Here is a 12,607-nt window from a genome sequence, read left to right on the forward strand (position 1 = left end):
AAAGTTTTCTAATGTACAGAAAGAAAAAAAGGAACATAACAGTAATGGTATATTTGCCTACAAGACAGCATATATTAAATGTATATCAATGATAGCTTGGTGATCAAAAGACAAGACAAAGGTCTCAACTGAATATCATCAAACTTTGCATTGGCAACCGTAAAGTGTGATATATGGGAGGTTAACGGGAGACACCTGTTACAGCTGTGACAAAAGACACTGCTATGCACACAAAATCAATCAACAAGTTAAAAAACACATCCAAAGATGTCATTCTAAAAAAGCTAGTATTTTTAAACGGTATAAAAACCATTATTTCCTTCATGCAAGGAAATAAAATTAGATTATCAATTACAGCTCCATTCCCAGCCTCGTTTCCTTATATTATCCACATCTGATCATGAATATTTTCCTCACATTATAATTTTGATAACAACAGGTATTATTGTAAAGGGTTTGTATTGATGAAGTTACAGACAACTCAAATATAATATGTGTAAAATTCACTGTATAATTTAAGAAGCATGAATGAAAAAATTTTGAAGGGAAAAAATTGCTTTGTGTACCACAATCTACAGATGGATCTGGATTACATCACAGCACTTTTCACATTTGAACTCTTCACAGAGAGGTTTACTCATGGTTGATGATCTACCAAATGAAATAACCTGGTATCTTGACCTATTTTACCAACAAGCTTGCTTGCAGGTTTTGTCGGTGTTCTTTTTAGTTGGCAATCTAAAACCACTGTTTGCATTTACCCAAAGTAAAGCAAATAAAGAAACTAAACAAACTGGTCAATGGATGCATACTTAGGCAGAGAATGTTCAACCAGATGATTGCTTCCACAGCTTTTCTATGTTATAAATTATTTTGAAACTGACAACTTACAAATGTAAATAATGGCTTTTCAAAGCATTAACATTTTAAATTACCATACATTGTTCAACTACAATGGGATAAACGATAGAATATTAGCTAAATCTGATCATATTAATTTGTTCAATATCACATATTATAATATTCAAATTACATAAGAACACAGACATGAGATGAGAGAGATATCTGCACAAGCAAAGAGAAGGACAATGAATGTATTTGCTAGTACCACGACTACCTGCTTTGTGATGCTAAAACGTACTCCAACCTTTATTAAATTCTGAACATACTGAAAGACTATTCAAACTGATGTTCAGTAAGAGAAAAACATGCAAAAACAAATACAATTTCATATATTTTGGTATTTTGATCCAATTTCTCATGGAGACTTATTCAGAGCATCAAGAATGTTAAACTTCAAGTCAGTCTTTAAGCCAATATGATTTTCACGGAAACTTGAGAAATTTGAAAACTATAATGTTGACATCTAGTGATTTGTCCATTAACATAATTCAGTTGCCATGGAGAAAACTAATCACAAGTTTCTAATTGTGCATGAAAGGGATCATCAGTTCCATTTCCATTAAAAGGCAGAGTCTGATTTCAATTTCATTTTCAAGCAAATACAACAAAGTGCAGAGATGCAGTAACATGTAAAATCTGCAGTGGTGATATTTGAAGAAATCTATGATCTGAGAAAATGATAAACTAACATTCTTTGTACACAGATCTTTCATGAACATTCCTCAAAACATTCAGTTCTTGCCTTCAACATGGACAATGATGAGAAATGACTGGACACCCACATAGACTTTTAACATGACTTTGATAAGCGAAGTCTCAATCATTGCAACCCTCTTGTATTGCAAATGAATGATCAGTTTCATTTTACTAGTTTCTGTTGGAAAGGCTTGATTTGATGTGGTGTGTCTCTCACATATCATAATATTTATGTTTTGGTATGGAAAATTAGATCATTTCAACTTTCTTTCCCTGTGAACAAATGAATATGTACCAGCTCATCAGCTTCAAAGAAGACTATATCTATTTCAGTTTGAATCCATTATTAATTAATTTAACACTTGATAAAAACCCTATGCATTGTTAAAAACCTTGAAAGTCTGTCTACTTTTGTACCTGTTAAGTTGGAAAAATTTTGCCTGAAAACCTACAGGATTAGCATTTCAAAACTTGCAGTGACTGTACCCCGGTGGTAACATACCAGCTCTTTACCTAGCTTGGTGGACTTGTACAATGCAACAATTCTATACTATACAGCTAATGGTAATCCTGGCTGGATTTCAAAAACTGTAAACCTGCAATGTGCAACACAACAACTGGTCAGAATGCCTTGGTTGTTATGGTATACAACACTCATCTGACAATACTTGCCAACAAATACCAACTTAAATAATATTACATTTGTTTTGATGGCCAGCAAAATTTTGAAAAAAACTACCACATGATAAATACCATTAGCATTCAATTTTTGGCAAAGTGAGAAATTAATCAGAATGTATGGAATGGACATGGCTGTGAGAAGTGCATTTAGACAGATTTGATAGTAGAAAGCCAAGATGTCATTGACATTGGAGGGTATTTACCATTGACAAGACAGCATTTGACAATAGTTTTAGCCTGCAAGTTAAATTAAGGCAAGTACTTGCAACTATATTAACCTAACATACTGAGCAAATGAACAGAAATAAGAATTATTTCAACATGACTCAATACAACTTTGATTATTCCATCTGGTACAGCAAGTAATATTTTGTTATGAACTTGTTTAAAAATGTTAAGTCAAAACAGTATAACATGAAGAAATAGAGACATATCCCCTTACTATAAAATGATAAATTGAAACTATGTATTTTATAAATTTTCATTTAAATACTAAAACATTTTATGTCATTTTTTTACATCGAGACGGGTACGGTATGTATGGCAATTGCTTCTAAATGGAACTGAAACCATTGATAACTGGTAGATTTCTGATGCAAAAACAAAAACAAAATCACTGAACATGATACCAGTTGAGGGAAAAAATGATTGTAAATATATGTTTCATCTATGTTACATGGCCATTTGATGTTAATTATGAGTTAATTTAAAAATAGAGAAATGACAAGTAGACATGTAGCCTATGTAATAAAGATTACTGGAAAGTGTGAGTGTGCACTACCTCCAGCATCTGCTATTAGGCTTGGCCTTCAAACACCATCAAAGAACACAAAAGGCACAGACCTTATTAGCTTGATGAATGGCAGGATATAGACACAAAAGCCATCTGATTATGCTAGCCATTCACAAACTAATTATTGGAGGTAACATACATCAAACGTCACTTTTAATTTGTCTCTTGATAGTTTCCATTTCACTATTTCAAGAAGCCATGTCTTTTCTAAGAATTATGAAATCGCTTACCAATGAAATATCATCACGTCATAAGATAAATACGTATCTACTTGATCTGGGACTTGCAGGATGAAAATCTGTGCAGATTACCGATGTACATGTCAACCTACACTTACGAATGTTTGTTTGATAAACTTGTTAGTGAAAAGATTCCTAATTTAATGGGAATGCAAGTTCCTTTTCTCTCAGAATTCTGAATCTGTGATAAACATGTAACAGTGACCGTTTATTCTGCAACAAACTTGTATTGTTACATTTTCCTTGGTCACATATATTCCATTCTTAACAAACTACACAATTCTGACAGACACTTGCAACAACAAAAGCAGTTACTAAATTCTGCACAACCATTGATTTTTTTTTCCAGATGGAAGAAAACAAACAAGGATAAATTCTGCACTGTAAATTGCAATGCATTTGTTGAATGTTGACATCAGTTATCTAGGTTAGATGATAACGGCAACAGCACAGGCCTCCAACTATGGTGGGCCCGGCTGGGGAACTCCTGATTATGTTTCAATCGACACTGAAAGGCCATTTCAGGTGACACTGAAAACAATGCCTCCAGACTGGGCTTTTGTGTTTGACAATTTGGGACATTTGTGTTTTGATTTGTAAAGCTAACAAAACACAGATAAGTGCAGTCAGGCATGATGACTTCTATACAGTTGGGGAGGAGACACGATTTACTTTGTGTCCCTTTTTCCTAGCAAACATACACTAATGACCTACACATCCCTAGTCAAGGTCAGGACATACCCTATCATGACTCATACCCCATCACTATGCCTTTTATGTTCACTTTCACCTGCCTACTTGAAGAATCAATATCTTTTAATACAATGACAATATTTTTACAGCCCAATAAAACTGTTGAACTACTTGCGATGAATATACAGAGCAAGCGGCCATGAGGGCAAATCAAATGATGTATATGTCACAGGTTTCTGTAAAAACCACTATTTCTTTGACTATTTTTGTTTGACAAATTTTTGTGTAGGGCTCTCACTCACCTCGGCGATTTTCAAGAATCTACCCCTCCAGTTCTGCTTAACATCCAGATAGAACCTCTTGGATTGAATATGGAGGGTTTTTGTAGCCAATTCCTGAACGCCTGCTGTATGTACATGATAGGAGAATTCAATCACGAATTACAAAAAAATTCGCATGAGCAGCTATTAGATATCAATGCATGCAATTGATTATCACAGGCTATTAACTAGTACCACCACAAAAAAATAAAAGTGATGGCTTGCACAACATAATGTTCAGCAAGAATGCACGGTCGTACGGTTTTCTTCACTCAGTTGCTGCATTTACTCTGTTACACGTTCGCTGTTTGACGTCTAGAGAAAAACAGGCCGAAATGTACAAGTATGCTGGTACACAGCCATATCCAGGTACATGTTAAATGGTTCGACAGTGCATTTATTTATCGCGTTGACAAATTCATAGGTGCTCATTATTAACCACGGCAAATTTCATAATCACTTGACTCCACCAAAAAAAGACTGACCACAAGCACATCGCAAAAATGCTGATAGAGCAAAGATATTTCCGACGCGTACATAACAATATAACATATGTATTTAGACTGAAAATTTTCATCCATACCCGCGAAACATGAGGCTCCGGTTAGTTTGCCATGCACGTAATGTAGAAGGCAATAACAAAGACGGGGACGAGGCATAAACCATTCTTGTTCTGTACATAGTTTCATAAAAATACGCTGACCTCGAAAAATTTGCAAGACTACCTGGGAAAAGCCTAACTACGCCGGTATGGGGATTGTCATTTCATTCTGTACACGGGAAAATCTTGAAACAGTGCGTATGCTTGAAAGATACAAAATGAATTGACAAACTACTATTCCAAACGTCGATACGGATCTTAAGCTGCATAAAAATTTCGGATATTAGTAAATTCTTTAAGGTTTATATATGTATAAATTAGGCCAAGGCAGGTGTTCCACCAAATCAGCTTATTTTTCCAAGCCGCTACATTGAATGGCTGCAGGTTTGACAGAAGATTTTTTAGCATTGACATCCTCCCAATAGTATTTTCGACATAAAACCTGGACTTTCGGTTTGTTAAGAAACCTAAATCATGGCTATCAACGCGAGATTTCAGCCGAAAATTTTCAGACTAATGGCTGGCGATGCAGACTTCATTTCATTTCGTTCTGTATTTTACAGCACGCAATGGTGTGTATGGATTCTGTAGTTAAAACGGTCCCTCCCCATTTTTCACAAAATCAATAGAGACGGGCGCCTACCACACTTGGAACGGCTGATTCCCAAGTATTCAGCTTACAACAAACAAATACTCCGCAAATAATTGACGATAATTATCTATTTTCTACGCCTCATGCGAAATTATGGGGTGACATTAAAACAAACGGCAATTTTACACGGATTTTTCGTCTCGGAAGACACCGTCATATGCATGCAGCCATTTTGAACGAGTAGTACAACATACTAGGTCCCCCGAACATCAACCTGTAACTCGATAAAAAATAGATGATTTTGCAAAAAAATTTGCAGGTATAATCCTGAACTATAGCACTACAATATGCACTCATTTGTGTAAATATATTTTTTGATTTACCTTGTGCTAGAGGCTGTTCATCGCCGCTTTCCCGGTCCGACATATTGAACCTTTCCTGGTTGCAGACAATCTCCACCTTCACCGGCCTCGCTTTCATCAGCTAATAAATATTCATAAATTCCTGCATGGTAATTACATAATTTGCATAAAGCTGTAGATCAGCATCAGAATAATGACGTCAACAGAGAACTTATTTTGATTGGTCAAGAGTCCAACATTCATCGAATACAGATTCTAGTGATCCCAACTTCCGAAGAACTTTCAGAGGCAATGTAATTTTTGTATTTTCATTGGAACATTGCAGAAGATACAAGTAGTACCCGTTTATGACATGAAATGTGAGTATAAAAGGAAAGAATAACATTTTGAATTCGAGATCCCAGAAGTAATTTTCACATCATGCCATCGAAAATACGTTGTCGCCGTCCAGATTCATGAAGTTATGCGGCAGTCAATGTCAACCCCACCCCCATCTCGGGGGATAATTAGGGGATTTGGAAATTAGTCTTATGAAATTTGTCAAATGCCCGATCCCCTGGGGCACGACAATCTGGAAAATCGACACCTAAAATCAAGTAACCCCCCCCCCCCTTTCCCCCACCCCAATGGGTTGGGCATTCATAACAATATTCTGGGCTTGTGCGTGAAAGTGACAAGGGGGATAATATGAGGCAATTGGCCCACCCCCATAGTTTCATAGCCTCTTCCGAGGTGGGGTCCCCCGGGGATTACATTGACTGCTGCATTATCCCGGCGTTTTGATCATTCCATGGTAGCTGTGCACTACTAGTGCTTGTAGCTGGAGGTTTTGCGAACAGCGCTGTTTGTTACTTCTTGCAAATCATGTCAAAATGGGCAGAAGAAAGTTACTTTCATGAACCTGTTTCCTCCGGTTATGAAATGAAACTGAGTATTTCAAAGACTGACTGACTATCATAATTTTGAAGTAATGGAGCATTACTTCATCTTACATTCAGACTAACTAAACTTTGTTTCAAATGATCATGCAATACTCATCTTCACCTAAAATAACAAAATAATGACCAGGCAATATACAAAATAAAGTAATGTAGCCATAGCCCTACGTGGAATGCAGATTGCAAGATTTAAGAGAAAATAATTATCACATCTCAGTCTAATGTACATGATGACTGGGATAATTCAACATTTCAACTGAAAATGTCCACTCCGGTACCACCGTGTATGATTGTATTCATGGTTCAAGATGGTCCTTGATTACCTTGTAAAGGTAATTTATTAGCTTGTATGATTTATTATTGAATTTGTTTTGACTTCATTTCACTATATTCAGATTCAGTTTGAAAATTATTAGAAATGAAAGCAAGACAATCTCTTTCTTTCTGTTTCCCATGGGGATTACAGCGAGTATTAACTTGGCTCAATATGACCTGACTTCCTTGCTTTTTTTTGTTTGGGGTTTTTCTTTATCCCTTAGTTAAATGTGAAAGTCTGCTCAATCCAGGAGAGAAGTATCAAAAGGAGTTATGATAAATAATAAAACACTAGTCCGTAAGTTCTTGCAGGAGTCAGGTAAATCGATAGATAGATAGATAGATAGATAGATAGATAGATAGATGGATGGATGGATGGATGGATGGATAGATAGATAGATAGATGGATGGATGGATGGATGGATGGATGGGTGGGTGGGTGGGTGGGGTGGATGGATGGATGGATGGATGGAAGGATAGATAGAGAGAGATAGATAGATAGAGAGAGAGAGAGAGAGAGAGAGAGAGAGAGAGAGAGAGAAGGAGAGAGTTAATAATATCTGCAAGAAAATGTAAAATTTATTGCAACCACAGAACAAATAGTTTTTATCATTTTCAGACTTTGTTGAAGAATGATTAAAGCACGGTACAGTACATGCAATCTACCCTGTGAATACAAAAGAAACTTTGAGTCTTCCTCCAAAGAACAACTACTGAGATGCTCCAGGCATAAGAATAAACTGCCATGGCAACAATGGGCATGGGCAACGAAAGTGAACTTGAGTAGTTCAGTCAAGAGACACTCTGTTGGTCGGTTGAGGAGATTCCTGTCAATGGGTGATGTCTTTCAAAAATTATCAACAGAAAGTATGTATGATGAACCGTTAAAGGTATGAAGATTTAAATGTTTTCCAGAGAGTTTATTCAAACAATTAGAAAATAAGGCTGTGATTAAAAATTTTTGTCATCGATATTTACCCAAAGTGCTTAATAATAATGATGTAAATTATATTGAAAGACATTGTGCAAAATATCAGGATTGTCATAATAATCGACATTTCATCATTATCATCATCATCATCATCATCATCATCATCATACTCATCATCATCAAGGTCATGTCTTTAATATCAATTTATAGAGAAAAATGATATAGGAAGAAAATAGAGACCTGTATCTTCACATTCATGCCTAGGAAAAACACTGAGTGTTAAAATTAAAGTGAATATCAATGAATTTGACCCATCTTATTTCTGTTTTGATTGAATTCAGGATCTTGGAGGATGGCCATGCTGTGATGCAATTCACATTGACCTGTATTTCAATACCATGGAGAACAACATAGAAGTACCAATCAAACGTCCACAAACAAGTGCATCAAGCAGACAATGCTTTGAGGATCAGCTACCAATCAAACAACGCAGTACCAGTAGTCAAGAGAGAAGAATTTACAGCGGTGGTAAAGAAGAGTGGCAAGAACCAGCACCATTGACTCCTATATCATATGATTTCAAACATTTTAAACATTCCCAACTCTATGCTGATCAGTACAGGTACTTCAATGAATTCAGAGGAAACTTTCTTCAACATTGGATGTTGTTTTTATTATATTCCTTGCAATGTTTTCAGCCTAGTGGTAAATAGTATAATAACAAACTTCTAATCATATCTTGAAATCCCTCTAAAATGTGATTTACATTACAATTTTGAATTCTGTAAATTTGTGGTACCAAAGAGAAAATTATATTCATTTATTATAGTCTATATTTTATTTACTTTGTTTACAGAGAACAATACACCTATGCTAAAATGAAAGTGAAGAAAGGGAAAATTGACAGCATTACTGCACAAGCAACAAGTTTACCCAAGGCCAGACTGGTCTGTCTTGACTCTTTACAAGGTGTACGTGCAATGACACTGCTTGGAAAATCAGCATTGCCAGCTGGAAAAATCCATGAGGTAAGCAATCAACCTACACACACACCAAACATACCTCTCATCTGTGGTTTATAAAATGTTACTTTCTTTAAAAGGTAGTAAAAAATACTCTGCCCCATCATTATTCATTTATTGTAGTCCGTACTTTATTTACCAATTTATCTATAAATGTGGCTACTTCAATCAAGTGATCTCAATGGAAGAATAATATAACTTGCCTAGTACTCTAAATTTGATTTCTGACAAGATTGAATATAGAGGTTGGAATTCAAGAGAGATGTGTTACCTGATACCATTTCATGTAACATCTTATGTGTCTGGTCAGTCTCATTAATAATGTTTTAATGAAGATCAACACATTATAATTATATAGTACATCAATGTGCAAATTTGATAATTCAATGGGGTTTTTTTTAGTAACCGTAGAGTTGTTACATGAGTGAGTCCTTTTCACATATTTTCAAACTGATTTTCCCACAAGCTATCATGGCAGGGTTTTTGGCTAGATTAGCTGCACTGCCAGACGTGATAGATACTAAAAAATCAATCGGTAATTTACAAGGGGATCATAGAAATCCAAAATTGTACCTCTGTAGACTATGATATTAAGGAGATATAGCAAGTTTTCACCACTGTAGACTATGATTAGCAGATGTAGCAAGTTTTCAAGCAGTAGATTAGATCTCATGGGATTTTTAGCTAGACATCAATAATGAGCTGCCACTGTACAAACACATTTTAATGATGATTTTGGCACTGAACAAGAGAAATTAAAGTCAACAGGAAAGGCAAACTGATCAGTGGCTGACACACAAAGTGGTAATGTTGACTGTCATTGCTGTTAGCATGTTTCTATACTTGTAGTTTGCCTTAACTTTTTGTTTTAAAAAATCATTTCAATTTAAAACTGAATCTGTGCACTGGAGAAAGTGTAGATGTTTTATTTTAATAATATTTTGATCATTGTATCTCACTTATGCTTGATAATTGATGAAACCTTTCATAAAATAAAAACTTTTGAAAAAAGAAAATTCAAAGTTCCAACAGGTAACAAAATTCAAGTAAAGTTAAAGAGATTGAGGTAAATAATTAACCCTTTGAGCGCCAAAGTCAAGTTTTGTTGCCTTGACAATATATGTCCTTGTCAATTTTTGTCAGATATTTGCCTTTATTTTGATAAAAAACTGTAGCGAATGAAAAGCGATGTCCATTTGATCAAAAGTTATCAAAAAAAAGTTTTCAGAAAAATTCATAAAAATTGGTTAAATGCTGCATTAAAATTTTGATGGAAAAAATGATAGCACCTAAAGGGTTGGCAAAAGAATCAAGGTGATTTTTAAAAATTTATCACTTTGCTGATCCAATTTTATCACAATATATGCAACTAAAGGCGAATAAAAAACTTGTTTCACAGATTTATTTGGCAAAGTAACATGAGGCGGCAAACAATTTTTTTAGGAATCAAACCCAATATTTTTATAACAATGAATGCTGGGTAAATATATATCACTGGAAAGAAACAACAGTTAATATTGTTTTCAATGAATTTATTCACATTGTTCGGACACAAGAACACATTCGTTGATGAAGTGGTCGATTCAAAGGGATAAACACCTGCAACTTTTGATATTTTTTCTGTATTTTCATATTCTGTGTCTGATTTCATTGTCTACTCTCTCAACCCTTTCATCACTTTAGTTTGATTCCAACTCTGTTGTTTTTTCTATGGTGGAGTTATACCGATACAGAAGCAAATAGACCAAATGTTAAACACTCTGAAATGAGCAGAATTCAGCTTGTTAATCATCATCCACTCACACGGGTCCGTTACTTTGATTACAGTCTCCCACTAACTACCCTGTGTGTGATCTACTGCTACATTGTTTTAGTAAAATGGGTTGCAACTTCAAAATTCGGCACACCAATCACAGCATGCATCACACATGCTACAAAAAGACGAGACCAAACAATGAAAGAAAAATGTGGAAGTATTTGCAACTATTTTATGGGATTTTTAAAAAAGTGTTGAAATCAGTAATCAGCTTTTGTTCCCCCCCAAAAAACTTGCTTGAATGAAAGTTTTGAAATCCTTGACTATGTGAACTGTTTGCAGCACAGTAAGTCAGACTTTGAAGGAAAGTGGAAGAGATACAGGGACACTGCTCAGGTTTGCCCAATTCCAGAAATACGTTTTATCAAAATTCCTCTGGCTAGAAGATCCACACCATCTATTCCAAGCAATGCAAATGGTAGATTTGCACCAAGACTTTCGAGTAAGACATTCAATTTCTCAGTGGGTACAGATAATAATCATGTATGATAAGCAGATATGTATTTGAAAGGAAATATAAAACGAAGACCTTTGTCAGTTTGTATATCACTGATTGAAATCAGAAAATCAATGTGATCTTTGAATGACATTTTCATAAGCAGATGAATTTGCAATGATTTTAATACTTTGATGAAAGTATAATCAATTTGATATTTGATTTAGTTTTTTACATGTTTATTTGACAATCCATACATTTCAAATTTCATGTAAAATTTCAATTAACTTGTTTGATATTTTTGTTAATAATGAGTGTAATCAAAATGAGTGTTATTATAAAGTGCACAAGTTTTTCTGCAAACTTGGCACTGTTTGTCCTTTAACGCTATACAGTATCAGACATTCTATCCACTTTGTAACATTGTTATTTTGCTGTACCACTTTACTATCAATGTATCTTCTAGTATTTTTGTTCTGTTTTTCAAAGTTTCTCTTGTTCTACCCTAAAAAGTCATTTCAAAATACCTGGTATTCAACTTGTCACTACAGCCTGTATGTGTTGTTTGTCTGGACTAGAAATCATTTTTGAACAATAATTTTGCATATTGTACAGTTGTGTTTTGTTTGTAATGCTAAAACTTTTATTTGTACATACTTTAGGGAGAAGAGTAAGAAAACATACTTATTTCTTGAACAAAAAAAGTGAAAAATATTATCAAAAGTAGTATTATTGTCCCTTTGATCTCTTTTCTAAAATACAGGTGAAGATGAAATACCCTGTACATTGGATATATCCGTTGCTACCAATACAGTGGTCAATCCTGTTGCTGGTAAATACCGCACCATTGCACTGCTCAGTCAGTAGTTCATTAAAAATCAGAACTATCAAGATTCACATATGGAAGAAGAGCCAGTTGGTTTCTGGAACTAATTGGCACATACTAATTGATGTGATTCCCATTATCAAGAGATTAGAGCTGGGAGGTCTGCTGAAACCATTTGGCCATCATTTTAGAAATCCCAGAAGATATCCCGACATCCTTTGAAATCAGTCTCTGTGGCAATCATTTCACACTAGCCAATCATAACTGAATGTCTGGCATTGAAACTCAAAAAATCCATGGAAGAATGAGCCAAGAGGTGTTGTTATTTTTTATTAAAAATAAACCATGCCAAGATAATTGAATCCCTTGTGTTTTGAAGACTTTGTATGCCAAATCAAACACCAACATCTGCTAAATCAACCACCAATATCTCAATGTTCATA

At 34.9% G+C, this 12,607-nt stretch overlaps 2 protein-coding genes across 4 annotated transcripts in view; one reads left to right on the forward strand and one right to left on the reverse strand.

Moving 5' to 3' along the window:
- Window positions 1–6,048, reverse strand: part of LOC139139779 (transcriptional regulator protein Pur-beta-like) — a 40,244-nt gene extending 34,196 nt beyond the window's left edge. For 2 of the 3 annotated variants that reach the window (XM_070708687.1, XM_070708685.1), the window contains exons 1-2: window positions 5,902–6,048; window positions 4,308–4,411 (exon numbers count right to left, since the gene is read on the reverse strand). In XM_070708687.1, the coding sequence (XP_070564788.1) occupies window positions 4,308–4,411; window positions 5,902–5,998 (201 nt within the window). In that variant the 5' untranslated portion in view covers window positions 5,999–6,048. The remainder of the gene's footprint in view (window positions 1–4,307; window positions 4,412–5,901) is intronic. The other variant, XM_070708686.1, reaches the window with a different exon arrangement.
- On the forward strand, window positions 6,049–12,526 carry LOC139139776 (uncharacterized). The gene is made up of 6 exons (XM_070708679.1): window positions 6,049–6,239; window positions 7,753–8,023; window positions 8,406–8,686; window positions 8,921–9,092; window positions 11,185–11,344; window positions 12,102–12,526. Exons 2-6 carry the CDS (start codon window positions 7,766–7,768, stop codon window positions 12,203–12,205), a joined length of 975 nt encoding a protein of 324 aa, XP_070564780.1. The 5' UTR covers window positions 6,049–6,239; window positions 7,753–7,765; the 3' UTR covers window positions 12,206–12,526.
- Window positions 12,527–12,607: the final 81 nt, after the last annotated feature.

Source organism: Ptychodera flava, chromosome 9 (genome assembly GCF_041260155.1).
Source record: "Ptychodera flava strain L36383 chromosome 9, AS_Pfla_20210202, whole genome shotgun sequence".
In the NCBI taxonomy this organism is placed as follows: Eukaryota; Metazoa; Hemichordata; class Enteropneusta; family Ptychoderidae; genus Ptychodera; species Ptychodera flava.